General features: G+C 33.3%; 1 protein-coding gene across 1 annotated transcript in view; it reads left to right on the top strand.

The window, feature by feature from the left end:
- Window positions 1-24,465, top strand: part of LOC129234503 (serine/threonine-protein kinase PLK4-like) — a 195,150-nt gene that overhangs the window by 93,490 nt on the left and 77,195 nt on the right. Inside the window, exons 9-11 of the mRNA XM_054868508.1 lie at window positions 6,804-6,953; window positions 12,596-12,776; window positions 20,831-20,938. Coding sequence (XP_054724483.1) covers window positions 6,804-6,953; window positions 12,596-12,776; window positions 20,831-20,938 — 439 coding nt within the window. The remainder of the gene's footprint in view (window positions 1-6,803; window positions 6,954-12,595; window positions 12,777-20,830; window positions 20,939-24,465) is intronic.

Below are 24,465 nucleotides of genomic sequence, written 5' to 3'. Positions count from 1 at the left end.
CGCCCGTGTGCAAAGACCAAATGTGCCTCTCCTGAAGCATGTTTTGACTAATACTTAACGCCCGTATATATCTTTCTTCAAGTTTCTGTATCAAGGTGTAATTAAAAAAAAAGAAGGATGAATTTATGTAAAAAGTTAGAAACCCCTTAGGTACAATTTATATCTTCGAAGAAAGTAATAGGTACCGAAATTTACTAGTCATAAAAACGCATTTTATAGTCTGTCTTTGGTGACATCAGATAAGGGGGGGATCGCTCCCAGAAAATATGCGAAATTGACATATGAAAAATAGCTGTAATTAATCTTTGGTTGTGTTTGGTTGTAAGGACAAAAGAGTTGGGAACATTCAAGGTCCATGGAGAATTTTTCAATATTGACGTCAAAAATTGCAATTTTAAGAAATTTTTCAAGACTTGGGGGGAAAGTAATGTTGGAGTTCTTTCCTGAAATTCTTTCAAAATTGATGTCAAATTGCAGCTATTTTTTGTGACCTTAGTTTAGGAAGGATCAGCGCTCTTTCCGAAAATGTTCTGAAACAGAAGGTTTAAACACGCAATTTCAGGTTATTTTTCTTGAAATTGCTGGAGGGAGGAACATTCGGTCGTCTCCTATCCAAAGTTTTTGAAATTGAAGTTTGAAACTCAAATTTAAGCTGTTTTTGGTGGCGTTACGGGGTCTGGCATCTTTCCTCCGGTAATTTATCAGCACTCTATTGCTTCAAAAACACATTTTTGGCTAGATTTGGACACGATAGGGGAAACGAGAAAATATTCCGAACTGAAATATTTTTGGGAATTAAAATAAATTTTAGACTATTTTTGTGAAGGAAGGATTTTGGTGCTCTAAAAAGCGCAACTTTGTGCTATATTTAGTGACATTAAGGAAACAGGGAAGCTTCAGTGGATCTTTCTGAATATTTTTCGATATTAATATTTGAAAAATACAATTAAAGACTTTTCTCCACCTCACTTTGGCGATTGATGGGGGATGCCGGATGCCCTAACACCGTGAAAATATACATACGCCATCTGGAATTTTTTAGGAATGGAAGTCCCAAACTCATATTTTAGGCAGTTTTATAACGATGGGACAAAGAGCCGGCGGGGGGTTCAGTATGCCCTCAAGAATTGTTTTTTGAAACAGAAGTCAATTTCGGGCTAGTTTAGGCAGGAAGGGTTTGGTGGCTCCACGGAACCGTCTAAAAACCGAATTTTTGAGCTATAGTAATTACGTTGGAGAAAAGGGGGATCCGGGGTATTTCCCCCAAAGTTCTTCAAAACTGATGATTGAAAAGCGCAATTTTAATTTGTTTTTGAATACGTTAAGTGAGAGGGGGTGGGATTAGGGGCCTCTCTAGAGATGCTAATTCAGACTATCTTTGGTAGTAATGTTAGAGAATGGATTTCAGGGCCCTCTACCACAAAAATTTCAAAAAAGAAATTCGAAAAATGCCATTTAGCAATTTTTGATGTCGTTAAGGAGGGCTGTCTCCAGAAAAGACATTTTAGAGAAATCATTTTTAGGCTATGTTTGATTACATTAAGGAAGAAAGGGTGAATAAAAGACTTAATTGGATCCTTAAAATCGGTGGTTCAACCAGCGAAATTTTCCGAAATTAAACTCCTAAAAACACAGTTTGAAGCCTTCTTTAGTCTAGTCTAGGCATCCTTTTGGATCTTCGTTTTGGAGCCACACTTAGAATTTGTAACCCGGGGAGGATCCTTCTACCTGATCTAAAACCGGGCAGTTCATTCGTGATTTTAATTAGAAAAAATTGCTGTAAAAGTGGGAATATTAAAAATTTTAGTTTGTTGATTACATATGTTTGACTCTCAGGGGTGTCGCAATTTTCCATTGTCTTTCCAGTCTCCACGCATCCACGACTGCTGAACGCAGAATTTGTTGTTTGGAATACTTGCGAGAGTATCCTATCAGCATAGTTTTTTTTACACAAAATATGTCTTCATTGTTTAGGGTCAATAAAAACTTGGGAGGCTGGGTGAAGCATAGTGGCCTTTAGAAGGCACCCTTTCATGCTTCAGGGGGGGGGGCGGAGTTTCGTCTTTACCCCTCCCCTGTATCCATGCCTGATTACCAGTTCTGTCACAAATTTTGCAACCAAATGAAGCATGTGTGTAAAGAGTTCATATATTAATGGATAATAGAGCAACACAATGTGCTCTAACATTCCATTTTTCTTAATATGCTATGCTGTTGAAAAATTGACACTTACTTTGATATTGAGCATTTAAAGTTCAGCACATTTATTCGAATTATTTTGTTATCTTGTGAGAAATTCTTGAGAAATTTTGCTTGATTAGAAGAACTATATGATGTGACCAGCGGCCGCCCCTTGTTTTGGCCGCCCGTGTGTGGTGCACACTCTGCACACCTACTAGGATCGGCCCTGGCGAGAACATGCCACATATAATTGTTGGGTGAAAACCATGGTGTGCCCAAATTTAAGCCTCAAACAGACGTCATTTGGCCTAGTGACTTATTGTTTGTCATTGTGAATGCATATCTAACACATCTACACAAAATTTTTGTTTCATTCAAAATTTTGCATGCGCTGCTTTGTGATACAAAACAAATGCAGAATAAAAAGTCAAAATGACGCTATGCTCTAGCGGCCAAAACATCGGAAAACTTTCAATGGTTTTCAACTTTTTTGTTGCCAGCTTCTGTTTGTCTACAAATAAAATGATTTTAATTTAAGCAAGGCTTTTACAATGATTTTGAACAATGGCTTTTACAATAATTTCAATGAATTTCAACAATAGTTTTTACAATGATTTTTGACAAATTTCGGATAGGGGCACCCTGATAACCTAGGGGCATGAAATATACTTTACTACCTAGTCTCATACATACCAAATACAGAAATAAAAAATTTCATAAAAATCGGTCGAGCCGTTTTGGAGGAGTCCAAACACTAACACAGTGACAGGAGATTTTTATATATTAGATTTTATGATGGGAAATTTTCTGAATCAGTCGCTTTTACAATGTGGAATTTTGTGAATGGGACCGCTTTATTGATGCGCAATTTTGTGAATGGGCCCACTTTTATTATGCCAAGATTTGTGAAGGGGTGGCAAAATGGACCCAATTCTGGTCTGGATTGATCCCTGCCAAAGCAGGGTTTGCAGAACCGTGCCCAGCCCACAGAACCCACCCGTTTTTTTTTTGGGTGGGCACACTTGAAAAAACCCACTATGTCCATAAAGTGAGTTTCCTCCAAATTTAGTAAAAGCATTTATTTCAGAAATAAATTAAATGCAATGAAACTTCTGAAGCGACCTCTCTTTGTTCTTGAAAAATGTAGTCATTAATGTAGGTTGGACGCTCTAGGGGGTCATTTTTGAAAATGAAAAAAGCCATAATAGCTCTAACAGAAGTCATTTATGTTCTGTTTAGTGTATAGGGAACATTGTGATAAGAGAATATTTAAAAAGAGAAGCTAAAAATTTTCTTTTCTGAAATATACGTCTTACGTTACTTTTCTATTTAGAAATTGATTCACTTTAAAATGTGAGAAGAGATTTGTCTGCTTCAGATTCTTTGTTTTTTCCAAACCAACTGTCATTTCTATCAACTTTTAGCTGTAAAAATTAATTATTAATGCCGTTATCATTAATGCTATCTGAGTACAACCCAAGCGTATCTATTTATCACATGTTCAAGTGAGCTAAAATTGATTTTGACCACGTAATTGACCTAGGAATGCGCCTGTTTTATTTGTAAGCAACAACTAAATTTGAGAACAACGATTTGAAAAACTATTTGTCCTAGTCAACCTCCCACAATGGCGGAGGCGCAGCTGACAGCCTACCAAATATACACAGGGTTTGTACACTCCTTCAAAACTCCTCCAATGCTCCTTCATTTAGGAAATATTTTTAAAGGGCCCTTTGAGCTCCTTCATTTTGGTTTTAACTCCTTCAAAACTCCTTTTTTTTTAGTTCAAGACTACATAATCTTCCTCTGTGACACTAACTTAAAATACTTTGATCGTCAACTTAACTTCGTCACAAAGGTGATTAATAATATAAGGGCGATTTTAATGTAGTAATTTTGTGTATTTATTTTTTTCATAAAGATGTGGTTTACAAATTGATCATAGAAGTCATAAAAGTTTAAGGTGATAATATAATTAGATGACTAAGATATTTCATAAGTGAAGTAGAACATGCTTAAATGGTGCTTGGCTATTTTTTCAAGTTTTATGAATATTGTTTTTCTTTCCACCTCATTCTGAGCAGCAAAAGTCAGGTTGTCTAACTATTATTTAAAAATACAAAAAATACATAAGTAGATATACTATATTAAGTGATAGAGTTAAAAAAACAATTGTTTAGTAAATCACAGTTATGATAGTATTGTAAAAAGGGTCATCCACTAGTGATGTCATGCCTTGAGAGGAAACGGGTTCATAAAATTGTGACAAGGAGAGGAAAGGGTGAAAAAAAGTGACATCACACAGTTATTGTAATAATATGTTTATAAAAAATGTGATATATGACAAGAGGAGGAGTAAGGTGAAGTGTTACACTTTGTGACAAAGGGGGAAAATGGTCAAATATGTTGAAAATAAGTGCACAATCATTTAATGACAGCCCATTAGTACTCCTTCGAAATCTTCTTTTACTCCTTCAAAACTCCTCCAAAAATCCTTCATTTTATTTCTGAAATTGTTTACAAACCCTGATACAAGTGTCACCTTAGTTTCCTTAGGATACAAAAAGCTGTGCCCTCCTTTTTGTTAATGAGCATTGAGCAAAGGGGTAAAAGGTCATTGATCTACAATTGGAGACTAAAAAATTGACTAGGACTAGCCTAGCCAGGCCCAGAGCTCGTTGCTGGTCTTTACAATTATATTTATATTATTTTTGAGACTCTAAACAGAGGGGCAGGAAAAGAATCCATTTGAATCGCCTGGAAAAATAGATTTTCCTGGCTAATTCTGTTTTTTTTTTTTTTTTTTTTTTTTCCAATTTTGTAAGCAAGAGAAGACAATTATGTGTCCATTGCTTTCCTTTCATTATCTCTCTTTTGGATGAACGAGGCCAGAGGAAACTCTGGTGGAGGTTCGCAGTGGTTCTGGCATGCAAATCTCTCTTTTGACTTTCTCTTACCGAAAACTCTTTTCATTTTTTGGCTGAGTTTTGCAATTTGGCTGAGTTTTGCAATTTGGTGGTTGTTGGGAAAGATTTTGTTAATCTCTCCCAAAGGACTTATAACACTGAGTAGATAAGGAGAAAAATCTGTGCCTTAGAAAATTTATCATTAATGGAGGTGGTCCCTCATAGACGTTTTACCGTGTTATAATTTTTCATCTTTTTGCAGTAAAGGGAATAAAGCACCAGATAATAGCTTGGTATAGTTTGCCTGTAACAAAGTGGCACTTGCCCACAGAGCCTGATTATTGAATAGGCTGTGGCCTGGGACCAAGTGGGTAAAATATTTTTAATTCCAGTTCATAATTTAAGGGAAAAATTGAGATTAAGATTTTTTCCTGTAGTGATTGATGAGGGAGTGATGAGGTAAAAAAAAATTCAGTCCACTCTCTGTCAAAATTTCCCCTTAAAATAATAGAGAACTAAAAGTCAAGGGTTTTTTTTATGCAATGTGTTGTGATGGCTACCAAAACATTCCATCCAATTCCATCAACTAGTTTTATGTGCCCTCTAATATCAGTTAGAGAAACTTTGATAGGTGAGTGAGGGAGTGATGTAAGTAGGTGGGGACAACATTGGATGATGATATTGAAGTTAATATTTTAAAAAATAAACAAAAATAATGGCATATTATTGTCCTTATTTGAATAGAAAAACTAAAATTTTAAAATATAAATAATACATTCATACTTCAATATTGCAAAAATAATTTTAAAAATTGAAATCTTTGGGACAGTATGAGGGAGTGATGAATGATTGGTTTGAATTACAGAATTAATTAATTTATAAATATCTAAATTTATAAAAACTGCCAAAATAACTTTGAAGCAACATATCATGCATACTTGTCAAACTTATTTATAAAACGATGATCAAATAAGTAGATATAGACTTGAGATATCAAGTAGTTCTATTTGGAAAAAATCACCCATATATTTCAGTAAATACAAACTGAAGAGAAATATCCCAAAAAAGTAAGATATTTGTGGCTGACTTTTGGCCTGAACACTACGTGAGGCAATTTCATTAAAAATACAGTTTTTGACTTTCAGACACTTTTGGAGACAAGGGTTTTTGGACAAGACGGTAAAAACCATGGTTTTGAACAATGTAACACATCACCATATATAGTTATCAAGGTAGTGTCCACAACCTTGATAACTATATATGGTGATGTGTTACATTGTTCAAAACCTGGTTGAGAATTTCTTAAGAAAACAGCACATATTTGCTATTGATTCCAATGGGGTAAAGGTCATTCTCAATTAATTTCAATTTCCTTTGTATCCTTAGTTTATTTTAATCTGTTATGTGTTCCTGTATCAAAATTGTTCCAGCGAGTGCTTCGTCACTCATGAATTGTTCTGTTCACCCCAATCACCACATCCGGTTAAATCCTCACCATGATTAATATGGTGGTGATTGGTGGGGTTTTAATAAATAAATGGGGTAAAGTTGTTTCAGTTAATGAGATTTTTGCACTACGAGTAAGATTTTAGAACAAATTATGCTCATTACTATACTTTGTAAAATTGCAACTGTCTAAAGTAGTTGATTGTAAAATCCATAAAAAAAGAACTGTATTCTAGTGCCAAACATCAATACTTTCTTCATTTCTTACAGACTTCACAACCGACATCATGATGTTCAAATTAGAAGCCGTCCTCAAAGCCCCATGGCCTATCCTATCGAACGTTTAGAAAATCTCATTGAAGAGAATTTGCTTAAATCATATAGTTCATGTGAAAGCGGAAACCCGTCTAAAAGTAACAAGTAAGTCTTTTTGCTTTCTTTCTTTTTATACTGCATTCTGTTCTAATTTTAGAGGAGAATTTAGGTATTTGGATCATTCTCATGAAAATAGTACAAATCATATCCAACACTTTTGATTTTTTTATAAATTAATTTTAATTACTACCTCCAATACATTAAAACAAGTAGAATTCTCAGAAGACAAAGAAATACCGTTAAATTCTGCTTTAATTTCTCTTTTGCATTCAGAGAAGAAAGTTAACTTTTGTTTTTCCTAAGCCATCAAATACAGCTCTAACATTGTTTTGAAAATTACTCTAACATAACATCATTTGATTTGTTTAATTTTGTGTGAAGTAATAAACAGAGTTCATGCTTTCATGTAAATGTATTAATTTAATAATATATTTAAATAAAAAATTATAAATCAAGGAATAATTAATATTTGTAAAATATAAATTGTTGAAGTAACCGAGATGTTTCAAGATTGAGTATACAAAAGATCAACTTTGTTGATGAAGTTTGGATTGTCTTAGCAAATTCAATAGAATTTCTTTAGCCAAAATTTTTTACAATGCAGATTTTACTTTGCAAGTGAAGTATAAGAAACTCATTAAAATAATGAGTTTTATAACTTGACATTATGTTAATTTATTTGAAATCAACTGTATTATAATGTTAATAAATCCAAATTAGAATAATTCAAGTTGAAATATTTTTGGTCTGTCAATTTCCCCGATTGTATTTTCGATTTTGAAAGATAAGTATTATTAATTTTAATTCACAAGCTCAAAACTGGGTTTTGACATTTAGTTTGGAGTAGAGGAAATATAGTACACTGCTAATGTAAAACATAGTTTAATTAGGTTATTCAAATACGGTCATACCTTGTTAAACCACCAACCTTAGTAGCTGACTGAAAGTTGGCGGAAGTGGAGGGTGGCATTTTAACGAGTTTTTCTCAATTCTGCACAAATTGCATTTTCTTTTTCTCTGACCGGCATTTAATATTTAATTAGGCTCTTTTAATATGAATTAAAATTGTTACATAACTAATAATTTTATAAATATAAAATAAAAAGGAATGTCTTATATTACTTTGTTATATTAATGATGCATTAGTACATTATAAAAATATGGTACCTAACTTTTTGGTTATTTTTATTAATAAATGAACTTTATTGCTATGATTAATGTAATTTTTATATTGAAAATACCATAGTTTAAAAAAATAAATATTGAAAATGTCAAAATATTATAATATTTTCAAAAAAAAGAAAAAAAATACTGGATATATATCATAATATATATCATGATATATATGGGCAAACCCTGGTTGATGCATCCTTTTTTTTTAATATGATAGAGTTCTAATACTTACATTAAACAATACATTGTTTCTCTCTTCCATCTAGCTACTTCAGCAGTAATGCTTACTAAAAAAATTAATAAATAAAATAAAATAACACCCCACAAAACAGTACTATTACATTATTTAAGAAATCCCTGCTTTTATTTCAAAAATAACTTTTACTCTCATGTTGCTAAATGTATTCCAGCAAAGTGTCCGTAATGTTATGCGTAAGGCTCAGAAATTTTCATCTTTTGATTTTGGCAGCTGTGATATGGTATCAATCTGACGTACCGACCTTATGGCGAGTACTTGCTGAGGAGTCAGTCACCTTTCTCACCTTTAGTCACTTTTTGAAAATTTGGTTACTTTTAGTCACCTTTTGCAACTTTTGTCACCTTTCTTGAAACGCGTCTTCGGATTTTTTTTTTAAATAAATCTTTGAAAAGTATCTGAATGATAGCTTTAACAGTGAAATTAATTAAAAATATAGCCTTAAATATGCCCCCCCCCCCCACCTTGTTGTTGTTCAAGAAAAATAGCTATGCTACCGAGAAATCAGGGAATTTTTTTAATCACTTGCCATTGCACCCTATGAGCAGAACCAGTCTTTCTATCCCTTCTACAGATGGACTTGCTCCTTATTTTCAGGAATGTATGTTAAAAGTAGCATGTTTATCCTGTTATACTTTGCACTTTGATAAAATTACCAATGTCAAAGACAAAAAAGAACTGCAACGAACAATAAAATATTGTAATAAATAAATACCTTTGTGCTGAACAGTAAAGTAAGAAAAACAATGTTAAAAATAGCACAAATTTGCCGGATGTCTTTTCATCCATAAGCTCATTACCTTTGGCATTGAAAAAGGTGTTCCCTGTAACGCCGAAAGACATGTCTGCTGTAATTGGCAAATTTGTGCTTTTTTTTAACGTTGTTTTTCTTACTTTAATAAAATACCGGTCTGAAAGCCAATGTTGCATCACAAGAAGGCATCTCAAAACTTTCTTCTTGGGCAAGGCAGTTGGTGAAATTTCGATTGAGAAGCTATGTGAAGCACTTACCGAGAGTAATTATCCATGAATAAATGTCTCATGCTTTCCTTTGGATGGTCCTTATGTTAATAAAAAGGTTTTTAGGTTGTTTGACACTATTATCCTTGAGACACGAGAAAAAAGCCTAATAAATATTGGTACTTGCTGTATTCATACAATTCATAATGCGTATGTCAAAGCATTGCAGTATTTAGGTGAAGAAGCATCTGAACTTCTTCTTAGTACTTATAGCTATTTTGATGGTTGGCCTTCCCGTTATGAGGACTTCGAAGAAGTGCAAGCTCAACTAAATACACCTCATCACAAGTTCCTGAAACACACAACTACCCATTGGCTTACCCTTGGACCTGCAGCAAACAGACTACTGGGAACAGTGGGATGCTCTTCAGTATTATTTTTTTAAACATGTGCCTTTAAAAAAGAATTCAGCTATGCAATGCAGGTCATATAAAGCTGTTGCAAATGTTTTAAAAAGACCTATAAAAGCTGAGCTGCATTTTATCTTTTCATCTGCTGATTTGTTTATGCAGTTCACAAAACGCTTTCAATGCCAAGTGCCTATTATACATAAATTGTACCAAGAAATAGAGACTATTGTTCAGACTTTTATGGCTCGGGTTATAAAAGCCTCTGTCATAAAGAAAGTTGATTTTTCAAACGTAGACACGGATGAACTGTTTGCAGTTGGTAACAGACTACCTCTTGAAGATCTCGTTGTTAGTGGAGAGGTGACAGATGAACTGTCAAAACTGAAAGAAAATGAAAAGGTTACGTTTTTAAGAGCTGTTTAAAAGCATTGTGTGACTGCATGCAAGTATGTAATAGAAACAAAGTTGTATATCAAATTGGTTACTGAAAAGTTTTAAATTTTTGAATTCAAAAGAGAGAAGTAAATCTAGAAGCTGTAAGGATTTGATAAAGGTTGCCAAAATCATGCCTTTTAATATTCCACTCGATAGGTTGCAAGATGAATGGAAACTTTTGCAGCTGGAAAAAGATGATTAAGCATCCCAAAACAAAACCATTGATATCTACTGGCAGCAGCACATTTCAAAAAAGGACTCAACTTCCAATGGTCTAAAGTTTCCCAATGTTTCTAAGTGATAAAAGCTTCACTTGCATTATCACATGGTAATGCTGACATTAAAAAACTATTTTCCATTTCAAAGCACCTTTTTGGTGAAAATAAGAGAGCAAGGACTGAAAGATTTTTAAACGGCATACTTATAGTTAAAGATGCTGTAAAAGAATATCCTCATTTGCTTTCTTTACAAATTGGTCCAGAAATGATTAAATGTGCACAACAAGCACATGCAAATTACACAACATACATGGAGGAATGTAAAAGGAAAAAGGATTTGGAATTGAAAGAGAAGCAAAAAGAAGAACAAAAAAGAAAGGATTGTGAAGAAGAAACTAAGAAAATGGAAAAAATTAAAGCATCTGTTGAAAGTGAAACTGTAGAAATCTTTACAAAAAGCATATAGGCTATTTTGGTAAAACTCAGTAAAAAGGGATAATCCTTTTCTGTTTTTTGGGTTCTTAACAAATTGCTTTTGGTCACTTTTAGTTACTTTTTTATCACCTTTTAGTCACCTTTGTTTTCAAATTTGTCACCTTTCTCACTTTTTTCAAAGGCCATCAGCAATCCTCGGCCTCCGAGTAGTTAAGAGTGCAATCGACTGAGACTGACTCTATGGACTTTTGCCATTCTGGAAACTTGCTTTTTCACGGGAACTTTGATGAAGGTGTTTAATTCAATGCAAATGAACCTAAATGACAGAGAACTTTATCTAGGGCGAATAAAAAAGCTCACTATTGGCAGACTGTTCTTTTTTCCTCACTCCTTCTCATCCATTGCCTCCCTTGTGGGGAGGCATAACTCCGTTGCTGTTCTTTTCCCTGGGGGAATCGCGAAGACGGCTAACCTATGATAAGGCTTTAAGGATGGTTTTTGTTGCAGAAGCCCTTTTCAGTCACCTCAGTGTTAGAAATAATTTGAAAGAGCAACTAGTCCTGTGAAACAGTAAGGAGGAAGATTTACTGGTCCGCAGATGGAATAGCTGGTCCATTTATCCTGAAATGTATTTTAAAATGAGATATGGTTCTGCATAAATGTATAACCATTTTATTTACGACTTATTTTTACACTTAAAGTAATTTTATCTATTTAAATTTAGGTACATCATTCTGCTTTAAATTTCAAACTAAAGCCAACTAGTAAACTTATAAAGATTTTGTAAAATGCAATAAATAAATTTTTTTAGTGTTAATACAGTCGGACCTCCATATATCGAAGTAGCAAATTGCCGGAAAAAAATTCGATATATAGAAACAATCTTATTTTATCATAAAAATCTCCTAAAACAATAAAGTTTAAGCTAATTTTCGTGCATGTAACCCAATTTCTAATTTATATGAGCATTGGATCAAACGAAAGTTAATAACTGAAAAATTAACAGAAATTACACATTTTTGTGCCTTTAAACATCTTCATTCTTCGGCAGTTCAACTTGATTTGCTACATGAGGGGATTTTCATTTTGACAATGTAATCGAGAGAAAAATAAAAAATCAATCTACTTAACTTGAATGATTTTTACTGAAGCTAAAAAGACTAGGAATGATAATCAACAGACAAAAAGGATAACTTGAAACTGATTTTCCAGTGTTATTGTTACAACTAAGATTTGAAATAAACTTGAAGGAATATAAGAAATCCAGAACGGAACAACGACCTATCTACACTCCCCTCAAACCCAGATTTCTTATGAGTTTCTTAGCAACCTTTAGTAAACATAATTTTCTCCCCTAACCTTCATTTCTCATGAGACAAACAGTCTACAGAGGAAAAAAAAATCTACGAATGTCTCGAAAAAAATTTCGATATATAGAGATTTTTTCGATATGTAGAAACAATTTTTCTATGTAATGAACATTGAAATTTGCTGGGATTTCGATATATAGAAAATTTCGATATGTGGAAGTTCGATATATGGAGGCTCGACTGTATATAATTTCTTAAATGATGGTGATTGTCTCACAGCTCTAATGGACTATTGAATTCAAAAGTATTAACTTCGTTTTATCATCACTACTATTAAAGCAGGATTTTTTAAGTGAGTTTATTAACTATTTTTGTAAATTTCTAATTAGTTATTGTTTATTTTTTCTCTAAAAAAGTCTTTAATTGGTTATCCAAGACAAATTTGAGATACACCTGTTGGAATTTACTTAATTTATCTTTCACTTATCAGATCCCATGAATTTCTGAACTCATGTAAAAAAAGGCAACATCCGGTACGGGAGCATGGCAATTATTCTCATCATTCCTTGGAGCATCAGCCAGCTACTGATACAAAATCGAGAGAAGATTACATAGGTCCGCCTTTCAATACAGCACGGCTCCATCCTTTTAAACAAATCATCAATTTTGCAGTGAGTTTGTCTGTTTTGATGCTTATATTGCATATAGTGAGCTCCTGAATTGTTGCATTACGTACTTTTTTTTTTTTTTTGATCAATTGACAAACTTGCATTTTTCAGTATATCTTCCTGACAACCCTTAGATAATATTATGGTTGGCCGTGTAGTTGGCAAGATTGAAGAAGGGCAAAAAATATCAGATGTGTTACCAGAGAGTTCATCGTCAGCCACAGGGCTGTTTTAAGGGTGTGGAAATTATTTCAAACAAAGGAATGTGTAGCAAACGTCACAGGAGAGGTTGTATACGCAGTACATCAGTAGAAAATAGGCAGAGCCGTGTCCAAGGGGAGGGTTTTAGGGGTTAAACCCCTCCCATTGAAAGAAAAAATATCAGTGAATCATTAAACGATTTTCCAAAATGTATTTTAAGTTTTAATTAATTTTAGAGTTAAACTCTGATACAGTATTCACCCTCTTTAATATTTCCCCATGTTTAACAATTGGCATTTTCCTCAATTGTAGGATTCCCAAGCCCCTTCGCTTTTAAGTACTTGAAAAAATTAACAACGGAGGAATGACTGAAGAGTCCGGCAATGCTGTAAGCATGCAGGGGAAAATTATTTAAAAGAATATTAGACAATGATGTAGCACCCCGCCCCCCCCCCCCCCCCCCCAAAAAAAAAAAACTTAGGGGCAGGGAAAATGGTTACTTTGTTTACTATTAGGTTTTTTTTATGGTTCGTCTTTAGTGTTGGATGAATTAGTCGTTTCACACATTAAAAAAGTGTTTCTATGCGAAATAGCAATTTCTTTTAAATAAAATTTTTATTTTCATTAAAGTCATGTTCAATGTTATTTGATGGAAAAACAAAAGAAAAAAAAAGAAAGAAAGAAACTAGCATTAGGTGGCATAAAAGAAATATGTGTGATTTTACAAAATGTTCAACTGTACAAATAAGATTTCATTAAAAAAAAAACACACACACACACACACACAAAATGTATTTAAAAAAAAAAGCCTATTTATCGAACAAAAATGAACTATTCAACACGCGTAGTTAGTTTTCCTTTGACAACGTAAGTTACAAAGGTAAAAAGTTTCAACCCCTCCCTTTATGAAATCCTGGACACGGGCCTGAAAATAGGTACATATAGCTAGCAACAAAAAGGCTTCAGCTCAGCACGGTTACTGAGGTAGCAACAAGGACGAATGCAAGGGAGGGACGATGGGGGCGATCGTCCCTTCTTGAGCCGAGAGACAGGAACTCTCCTTCCGCATATTTTCCATACTGAAGTTCCAAAAACGTAATTTTGGACATTATTCTATAATGTTACAACTAGTGATTGTCTCAAATTAAAAATTTAAAAAATAAAACCTTGACTGAGTCGCAAATGTAGAATCAAGAAGGAAAATTGAAAATCCTTTTAAAAGCCTTTTACTATTAAAAATCAATTGCAGGTATTTTACTTGCGGGGGTGCCCACACAGGGGGATTATGGCGCAAGTTGCGCCATCAAAATTTTTGGGGGTATTTTTTTTCAGAAGTTTTTTTTTATTTAGAACATGAAATTTTTGAATTTTGGAAAGAAAAAAATATTTAAAATCATTCAACAAGAAATAGAAGCATTGATAATACTTTTTCCTCGTATTTTCAGGGCCGTCGCCTGTAGCAAGACCCCCCACCCCCACCCACGTTTTTTCAGAAGTGTGGCCACCAATTTCATTTTAGCGATGCAACTAACAAAGAAAAAGGAAAACTCTTTGTTGTTTTAAAAAATTAAAATAGTAATTATAAATGAACAAGTGGAATAATAGTGACAAAAAGTATTTTTTCTGTCAAATTTGAATTGAAAATGAAATCTTAAAATACAATTTAGGAACATCCATGATTCTCTTTTATCAAGAGTAAGTAAGGGCTGCAGAAATGTACTCTTCAAACAGTTTTATTTTAAAAAAAATATATTCTGTACAGTACACTCTTCACTAGGTCGTAGAGTGCGTATGTCTGCCAAGTCAGAAACTATGGGCTCGGCTTGAATTAAAAACATTGTGCATAGAGTAAAATTTGAATAATGGGAGGGAGGACAGGCAACCAACTAACATGTTGCACGCATTATCTCTCGTCGACCCTGGTTATACAAAACCATACTTCATGATTCTGCAGTTGAAAAAAAAAAATAAAAATAAAAATACATAAATAAATAGGACAGCCCATAGGATAGGGGTCGCCGAAGCATTCCAATATGTATGTACTTTTTTTTAATGAAAAATGTTGTCCTGAAAATCATTGCTAAGTGGAGAAAAATGTATTGGTCGCCGAAATAAATTTGAAATAGAGAGATAGAGAAGAAAAAAAACAGTGAAATGCAAAGAGAGATTCTAAGTATTATAATGAATACTTACACCAAAAATTCTAAATGTTTGAATGTAAAAATCGTAAGTAAATCAAAGTTTGATCAAGAGATGCAGGTGGCATATTTAAAATAAATAAAGTGGAATAGAGATCTAAAAATACCGCAGAAAATTACCACATTCGTTCAAAATGTTAACAGTCCTTTTTCTAAGGCTGCAAATGCTTGTATTGCAAAAAAACAAAAATATTGTGCGGGAAATTGAAAACTTTATTATGGAAAATCCAAGAAAATAATCGTGTTTGGTAGAGATAATTGGGAAAAAAATTACCACAGTATGTTTATCAATTTTTGAAATTTACAATGAAGATAGGAGGGACGTAGCCAAACTGAAAGGAAGAGTGGGGAACTCCAAACCCTTCTTTTTGCGTCCCCAAAGCTGACCCGGAAGTGAGTTTTTAAAACTTAGGTTTTGAAAAAATCCCGGGAAAATGTTCTCAAACCCCATCCCTTACCCTAACGTCAGTAAAGGTGGCCTACACCTAAGCATTTAGGACTGCAATTTTGAAAAGCTGTGAGAATGCTCCCAACGTAACCTCCGAGAAATGCCCTCTCAATTAATCATTCATCATCATTCAAGGTCGAATAAATTTCGTCTTTTAGACTTTAATTTAAAAAAAAAAAAAACTCCCTGAGGTGTCCCAAAACTGTCGTTCTCCAAATATTACCGAAGATCCTCAAAAATTTCAATGTTAAGACTTCATTTCAGAAAATTTTTTGGGGGCGATCTCCAAAACCTTCAGCTCCTCTAACAGTATTTAAAATCGTCTATGATTGCGTTAATTGAATTTAATTTAGAAAATTTTCCAGGGGAGGACTCCGAATCTCTCCACCCATTAACATTACTGAAAATCTTCTAAAACTGCGGCTTCAACAGATCTAAATTTTTTCTAGAGAATGCTCTCCCCCCCCCCCCCTCCTCTATCTCTCTCTCACCATCATCATGGAAAATTGTCTTAAATCTCGCTTTTAGTGCTTCAATTACGAAACATTTCTGGTCTCGAGCCCCTTCAAAACTCCCCCTTCCCCCTTTCATCCAAGGTTGGCTTAAATTATGTTTTCGGAGCTTTAATTTCAAGAAACTGGCGGTGCACTACATTTGAACAAAAAAAGTCTACAATTGCGTTTGTAAGGCTTCAAAATTTCAAACAATTTCAGGGGGGGGGGCACCTCTCTCTTCCCCTTAACATCACCATAGATCATCTAAAACTGCATTTTTCAAACTCCAATTTTCAGATTTTTCCCGGGGGAGAGCCAATAGACCCCCTCCTCTGAACATAATTAAATATAACGTACGACTGTGTCGAGAACTTAAATTTTGAAAAATTATCGGGAGAGGCTATCCTGGACCTCCTCTCCCCCTTCCTATCAAACTTAAAATATAGTAGTCTAAAACTGCGTTTTTATGTCTTCAATTTCGAAGTAATGTAAGATTGTAGCCCTCCGACGCTTCCTAATTCTGATTGAATATTATCCTTACAATTAAATTTATATTGCTAGTACTAAGGTCTAGTAATATGACTATCTTTGCTAAACCAGAAGCCAAATCTTCTTTCTCTCTGTCTCTCTCTCTGCATACTGGAACATGCGTTTGAAACAATTAACAGGCCTCCAAAAGCGTATCCCCCTCCCCTCCCCAGTTTTTTTGACCCAGCGACAGCCCTGGTACTCTTTCCAAAATTTATAGTTATTAAAAATTAAAATTTTATATAATATTAAAATCCTCTATTTAGCGAGTGAAGCGGATTTTACAGCAATTTAAAATATTTCGCCAAATAAACAAAAAAAGACATCAAATAATATCTTTCAAATATAAAAATAGCTCCACAACTCTATTGTTTATCGCTAAACTCACCCAGCAACCACGCTATCATAATCCATCCGTCTAACGGGAAAAAACAGCCAGTGGAACATTCAAAAATCATTGTCAGAAAAAAAGAAGAAAATGTCGTACATTTCGCTCGGATAAAAACAAATCAAAAGTTTCTTTTCTTTCAAAACAAATCGCCAAAACAATGAATTACATTTAGGGTTGCTTTAAAACAATAATCCTAGACTGAACTGCTCAGTGCTTAACACGCCAAGCGACCATGCTACCATAACCCAGGACTTGTGCGAAGTGAAGCAGATGCTTTTTTCTTTGGCAATAATAAATGTTTTGTCAAACGAACAAAAAAGTATAAAATCACATCAGCAGTAGCTTTCAAATCTTTATATATTAAGAGCTGCTTTGCCCGGTCTACCTTGAAAATGAAAATTGTGTCAAGTGACATATATTCAAAATCAGGCTTAAATAAAAGAAAAAAAAACACCTTGCAAAGTTACTCTTCCAAACAATGACGACAGATATTAAAATACTTTTAAGAAATTAAAATGCGAAAGATGGATTTTAAAAGCGTAATCATGAAAACATGAAATAAAATAAGTTTAAGAAAGTTAAGTAAGTAATAAGTTAAGATTGTGTACAAGTTATTATTTGCAAGGTTCAGTCATTAGTCAGGCAGACAAAGTTACTGATCTGGGGGTCTTAATAAGTCAGGATTTAAAGTTTAGCCAACAGTGCAGCATTGCTAGCAACAAAGCCAATAAGATACTTGGGTTTATCAATAGATCTATTTTAAATAAATCTAAAGAAGTTCTTCTGCCCTTATATAGAAGTTTGGTAAGACCCCATTTGGAGTATGCTGTTCAGTTTTGGTCTCCTTATCTTAAGAAAGACATTAATGTATTGGAAAGGGTTCAAAGGCGGGCTACAAGGCTAATAAGTGGACTTTCCCACTTAGATTAAGATTCCAGGTTTAGAAGGCTAAAAATGTACAGTCTTGAGCAAAGAAGAGACCGAGGGGACATGATTCAGCTGTTTAAATTTATTAAAACGAAAGATGTTACAGGGCTAAAGTTTAGCACTGAAAACAGGACAAGGGGTCATTGTTTTAAACTATTTAAATCTCAGGCTAACATGGGTATTAGGAAAAATTATTATTTTAGCAGGGTAGTGGAACCTTGGAACAGCTTACCGAAAGAGGTGGTAATGAGCAAAAGAGTAGACAGTTTTAAGAGGGCCATTGATCTTCACTGGGGATTGTAAATTGACTAGGACCAGTCTAGCTGGGCCCAGAGCCTGTTGCTGGTCGTCACTTTTGTATTTGTATTTGTAAATTAAATCCAAAATAAGGAAAGAGGCAATGGATTCAAAAAGCGAACCATGGAAACGCGAAAATAAAATGGTTGACAACCTGAATCAAAATGACATTTTTTCAACTTTGATTTTAAAACCCTTATAACTTTTTTCCTTTGAAGATAGTAGCTAAGTTTTTCGACCACAGGTCGAAAGAGATCTGGAATAAAAAATGTTGCTCTTTCCAATGGTGTCAAAAAGAAAACTGTGGGATAATTCCTTCACTTTTTTTCTCTTTTGATAGAGTTAATGAAGAAAGTAGTACCTAAATTTCAGCTAAACCTAAAAAAGTTTGAGCTAAAAATGCAAATTACTCCACCGTAATTAAGTTAGAGCACTGAAACAAATTGTTTAGAATGCGGAAAATTCTACCCTTTTCAACAATATATAATATTAATGTGTGCAAGTTATTTTTCACTCCCAGATTCGGGAATTTATGTGAAATTTGGGCCTAAATTGGAATAAAAAAAGAACTATTTATCGGATTTTTTTTTTTTCAAATTTTAACGCATGTTATTCAGTAAGAAGGCACCTTTCAAACAGTGAAAGAATTTTTCAAATAGTTGCTATGGTTCCGGAGATTATCTCGAACATATAAACACAAAAAATCCGCCCTCTCTCTTTATAATATTAGTATAGATTAGTTTGTAACACAAAACATATTGAGCAAAGTAGAAAGCTATTTTTCAGTATAACTATGATTAACTTGTTACATCGATGAGCATAGCATATAATGCATAATAACAAAAATCAACATCCGACGATCATAGGCTGATACCAATAATCAACAGGTTTTTTGGTAAAATTAAAAATTTTCTTTTCTAGAAAATAATTAATTTTTAAAAATTCATAATTAATTACCCATTTACGTCCAATAGTTTACTTTGAGATAAACACCCAATTATGTTTTTGTAAATTTATGCTTACTTCCATCTTGTGAACGATCAAATATGTAAATAAGTAAAAAATTTAAGATAATGAGTAGATTTTTGAATTTGTAGCATAAAAGTAGTTATAAATAATTAATAATCCTTAAAAAACTACGATGAAGACAAAATAGTCAGTTCTTAACACATAATCATCTAAACGGATTAGAATTTAAAAAAATTTCTGGAGATAAAATTTCATTTTTCCTGAAAATAATAATGAATTATCTCAAAAAAATGGCACATTTTGCATTGTATCAATAGTTTGAATTGCAATAAATATCCAATGCAATTTTCGGAAACTTAGGCACTAAAAATCTTGAGAAATGATCTTGAGAATGAGCAAATATATGGGCTGCAACAAAAATTAAGAAATATTTTTTTGAATTTGTAGCATGAAAACCATTTAAAAATAATAAATCTTCATGAAGCTAGAATTCAGTTGAAAAGTTTTTAGCACATTTGCATCCAAGGCTACGAGGATGAGATTAAGTTTTAAGAACAGAATATTTCAGTTCTCAAGAAAATTATATATTTAAAATAAAAATAAAAAAAAAAAAAAAATCAGCACATTTTGCGTTATTTTCATTAGTTTGCTGTTGAAGTGCACTTCCATCTTATGAATGACCAAAAATGGCGACTACGTTTCACACAAAGCCAAAAAAACTTTTTGATTAAAAAAAAAAACAATTTTCAGAATCGACCCTACCATTCGTAGGCTTGTGCTTCAGAAGCAGTAAATTGTCTTCTCGTTTGTTGAGTTAATGCATAATTCCTCTTCACCCTAGGAGTTCTTTTCTTGGGAACCATTGAGGGGCAAAAATGGTGTCCGTGGATTTTTTTTTGGGGGGGGGGGTCTCCTTTTTTTTATTATGTTATTGCCAGCGTCATTTTTCCTAAAAAATTTTACAATTTTTTCCAGGAAACATTGATAAAACAAAGGTTAGATCTCATAATACAAAATTCCCTGGGAAAAAATTGGAAAAAAATTTTTGAGGGGCAATATTGAAAATTTCCCTGACTTTTCCTTGACATTTTCTACTATGTCAATTTCCCCTTGAATGGTGCTTCCTAAGATACTAAAACGACTGACTTGATTTTACGTGAGTAGTAAATATATAATAGAACAATGTTCTTTAATATGCATTTTAAAATAAATAATAGTATTTAATAATAAATAGAAGATTTAATGAAAAATAGAAATTCTAGAAAATAAAATTTAAATGTATGATATATATTTTGGAGGGGGGGGAGTGAGGCAAAGTTGCTATGTTTTCAGGTGGGAGTCCCTAGTGATCTGGATTTTGGGAACCTCTGGTCTATCTGACCCATTCACCAATGAAAGTCAAAACCTTTTTTAAAAGTTTAAGCGTGCAAATTGTTCTAACAGTTTTTAAGTCATTTTTACTGAATGTGTGTTCTTCCTTGTGAATATTAAAACAAAAGTTTGCTCTTATTGAATCTTTTCATGAAAATAATAAATTATGAAAAGTCACATTCCATTAATTGTACGTACATATATTTTTTATTTACTAACTATTTGCTTTTTAGGTGTTTTCACTAGAAAGTGATGGTCAAGTATGTCTTGAGTACTTGAAAACAAAAAAGGGTAAAAAATATGTTTCTACTGCCTGTTACTTTTCGGCAGATGGCATGAGGGTATGTATGATCTTTTTCACTCAGTTTTTAGTGTGAAATTATAATTATTGTTATTTATTACTTAATAGATTTTTAATTGTTTGCAAAAGCAAATATTTGTTAATTTCGGCCATTGTGCCTGTACAATAAGCATGCCAACTGAAAAGAAACTACCGGCACATCTACTAGTGTGCATCTTACACGAATCATTTCAAGCTATTTTTGACTCCCTCATTTCTTAAAAGTTATTCAGTAGAACTTCCAATTATCCAAGCTAATTGGGACTGCTAGTGTCTCGGATATCAGAAGTCTTGATTGATCAAAACTTTGTATAAAAACTCTTCAGGATCACAAATTTTTAAAATGCATTAATTAAAAAAATAATAGATTATTTTTGAAAGATGGAAATGGACATACAGATTAAAAGTAATGTTTTACAGTTAAAAAACTAAAATAAGCAATCACTTGAAAAAAGATTTTAAAAGTCAATTGAATGAATATATTTACAATGCCAAGTTAAATATTGAAATATGCATTTGAAAAGCACAAACTTTCAAAAAATATTTTTATTTTCAAACTGAAAGTTCTTCATTTTATTGCATTTTGTTATCTTAAAAAAGTCTGACACCTTTCTTTGTAAAAACACCCGAGTTTCTGTAAATAGCTGCCCGATCACGCAAATTTTTTAGCAACAAAATTCTATTGATGTAGTTTCTCTTCTCTGCTCTAAATATTTCAGAGCAGTTGTTAGAGCTTGAACAGGCGTAACTTAGTCTTTGAATCCTGAACATCATTAACATCTGATGAAGGATCGACTGCTTGTATGATTTCCTCATTATTGGCTTGGTTAACAAAAATCTTGGTTGATTGAAGCTTGGTTAATCAAGGTTCTACTGAAACTTAAACGCCTAGAATCCCAAAGTTCTTGAATATACTTCTTTTGTTATGGAATTATTAAGGTCTTAAAAGTGCTATTTTTATCACTGGCATATACACTCACTCAACAAAAACTTAAAGCATTTGAAAGTGACCATACCATATTTCTGGGAGTATGCACCACACCCATAGTGTTAGGCATAAATGCCTGTTTAGCAACAACATTAAAAAATCATATCTCATCACCTCACAACAGCAATAGTAAAAGAATATATTTTTCGTTACTTACAATGTATTATCAATCATTCTGCATGACTGGGGGGAAAACGCTTATCAGCACTCATTCTCGTTGATCAAATCAGCCAAATGTTTGTTTCACTGTCGTTCACTTGAGCAGAATTCCGTAGTGGATGACGTCACACCGAAACTTCTCGAAGGAATCTGATGGCACGTGTGTTCAGCGATAGCAGTAATGAGTCTGTTCACGTGACTCAGATATGCTAATGACCTTGCAATATTTAAACCGTTAGCGGTTTACGTTCGTACATTTTGCGGATCTCTCATTGTCGTAGGCAATTGCTTCGATGTCATTCGAACTTGCTTTTTCCTTCCATTCACTATGATTATCGACTAAAGCTTCGATGTAAAACTATAAATCCATTAGGAAATAACCTAAAAGAAGCTCATGATATTCCAGAGAGGCGAGTGGTATGAACAAGCAAGTTCTAATGCCGACAAAGCAACCGCCTACTACGATGAGAGATCAGCAAAGAATACGAACATAAACCGCAAACGGTTTAAATATCTCAAGACCATTAGCATATCGGAGCAGCAGGGGCGGCATTTCCTCATTTCGTTTGGGGGGGTCGAGTTTCTTGAACATGAATTTCTTCAGCACCGTATAAAATACATATTGGTTAACAGGAAGTGATACAAAAATTGTTTTAATGTTAAGAATAATTAGGTTTGTTAAGATTAATTAAAATTCCAAAACTTTACATTTGCCAAAGCTTTACATTTATTTTGTAATAAGTTACCTCAGAAAATATCTCGGTACTAGTTATTATTTTTAGTAAAGTTTTAATATGCTATTTTTGGAGTCAGGAAGAACAGAAAATTTTGTAATTATATTTAATCAATATTCAGTGCTTTGCTTTATTGCGAGTACAGCTAAAGATGAAGGTCTTGCTTGCCCCATTGCGCTACGAACCTCTGGACACACAAAAGTCGAAATTGGTTACGTTTGGTTCTCCCACAACTTTCTGGTTGTGTGTTGAGTTTTTTACACTGATGAAGAGGCTCCATTGTAGTCTTGAAATAGCTATATGATGTATTTTCATGTTAATTTGTGCTTTATCTACAATGGTTTTTCAATTTAATCACAAAAGTAGTCTTTCAAGTGATTGACCTGATTGAAGGAAGCAAGACAGTTATATCAAAAAACACATTTCCTTCAGATTCCTCTCTTTAAAATAACCAAGAAAGCTTTTTAAATTAGACTAGTATTTATTTTGTGTCATTAAAAAGTATAGTCGATATTCACAAAACAATTTCTCTTCCCTCATGCTATTACATATAAGTGTAATATTTTCTTTTTCGTTTTCTATAACCAAGCTACATAATATTGAACTTAAGACCAATAATAAATATATCTCACCAAATCCTATCTCGATTTTTTTGAGAAACTGAATTGATCATTTGATTCAAAATATTGATTTAATATTTTGGCTAAAACTTCGACTTCAGATATTCTATCAATAAAAAGGTCGCTTTCCAGATATCTTCCAGGGGGCTTTTATTGTTTACTGATTCAACTTTTTGAATACCATCTTGTGTCACTCAGAGATTGTCAAGTAAAGAGTCTCAAGAAATATTTGTTGATGTGAAAGTATTTTTCTTGATGTGGGATGTTTTTCAAAAATAGCATATCTTTAGAAAAAGTTACCATGAAAGCATATAATACATGGACGTTGCAAAAACTTGTTTCTAGTACAAGGCATTAATGAACACTTACCAGCTAAACATTACAATATGCACCATCATAACATAGAGTACACAATTATGAAATATTTAACCCATATGAAGAGTTACTTCTTTGATAGTTAAGGCAATCAATTATTCTCCATCAGTTTTCTTTCTGTTCTAAAAAGACAGGCAAATGATTTTCTAAGTTATCTAAATTCTGGTCCTAAAAAAGTAGGACCAGGCTAGCTGGGCCCAGAGCCTGTTGCTGGTCGTCACATTTGAATTTACCCATTTTTTTATTCTTCTTAATAAAAAATTTGGGGTCCCCCCCCCCCCTATTTGCTGCCCCTGTATCCAAGTCACGTGAACAGACACTCGTCACTGCTATCCCTGAACGCATGTGCCATCAGATTCCTTCTAGAAGCTTCGATGTGACCACATCCACTACAGAGTTCCGCTCAGGTGAACGACAGTAAAACAAACATTCGGTCGATTTGACCAACACGAATGAGTGTTCATAAGTGTTTTTCCCCCAGTCATGCAGAATGATTGATTATACATTGTAAGTAACAAAAAACATACTAATTTACTAGGGTCTGGTGGGGTAAAGTGATCATAAAATCAAGGTTTTTTAACTTAAGTGGATAACTAATAAAAGAAATTCCTTAAACATTTAAACTTTTTTTGTTGTTATTTTGCATTACGTT

This window comes from Uloborus diversus, chromosome 1 (assembly GCF_026930045.1).
Source record: "Uloborus diversus isolate 005 chromosome 1, Udiv.v.3.1, whole genome shotgun sequence".
Classification (NCBI taxonomy): Eukaryota; Metazoa; Arthropoda; class Arachnida; order Araneae; family Uloboridae; genus Uloborus; species Uloborus diversus.
This window is presented reverse-complemented; position numbering and strand designations above follow the sequence as displayed.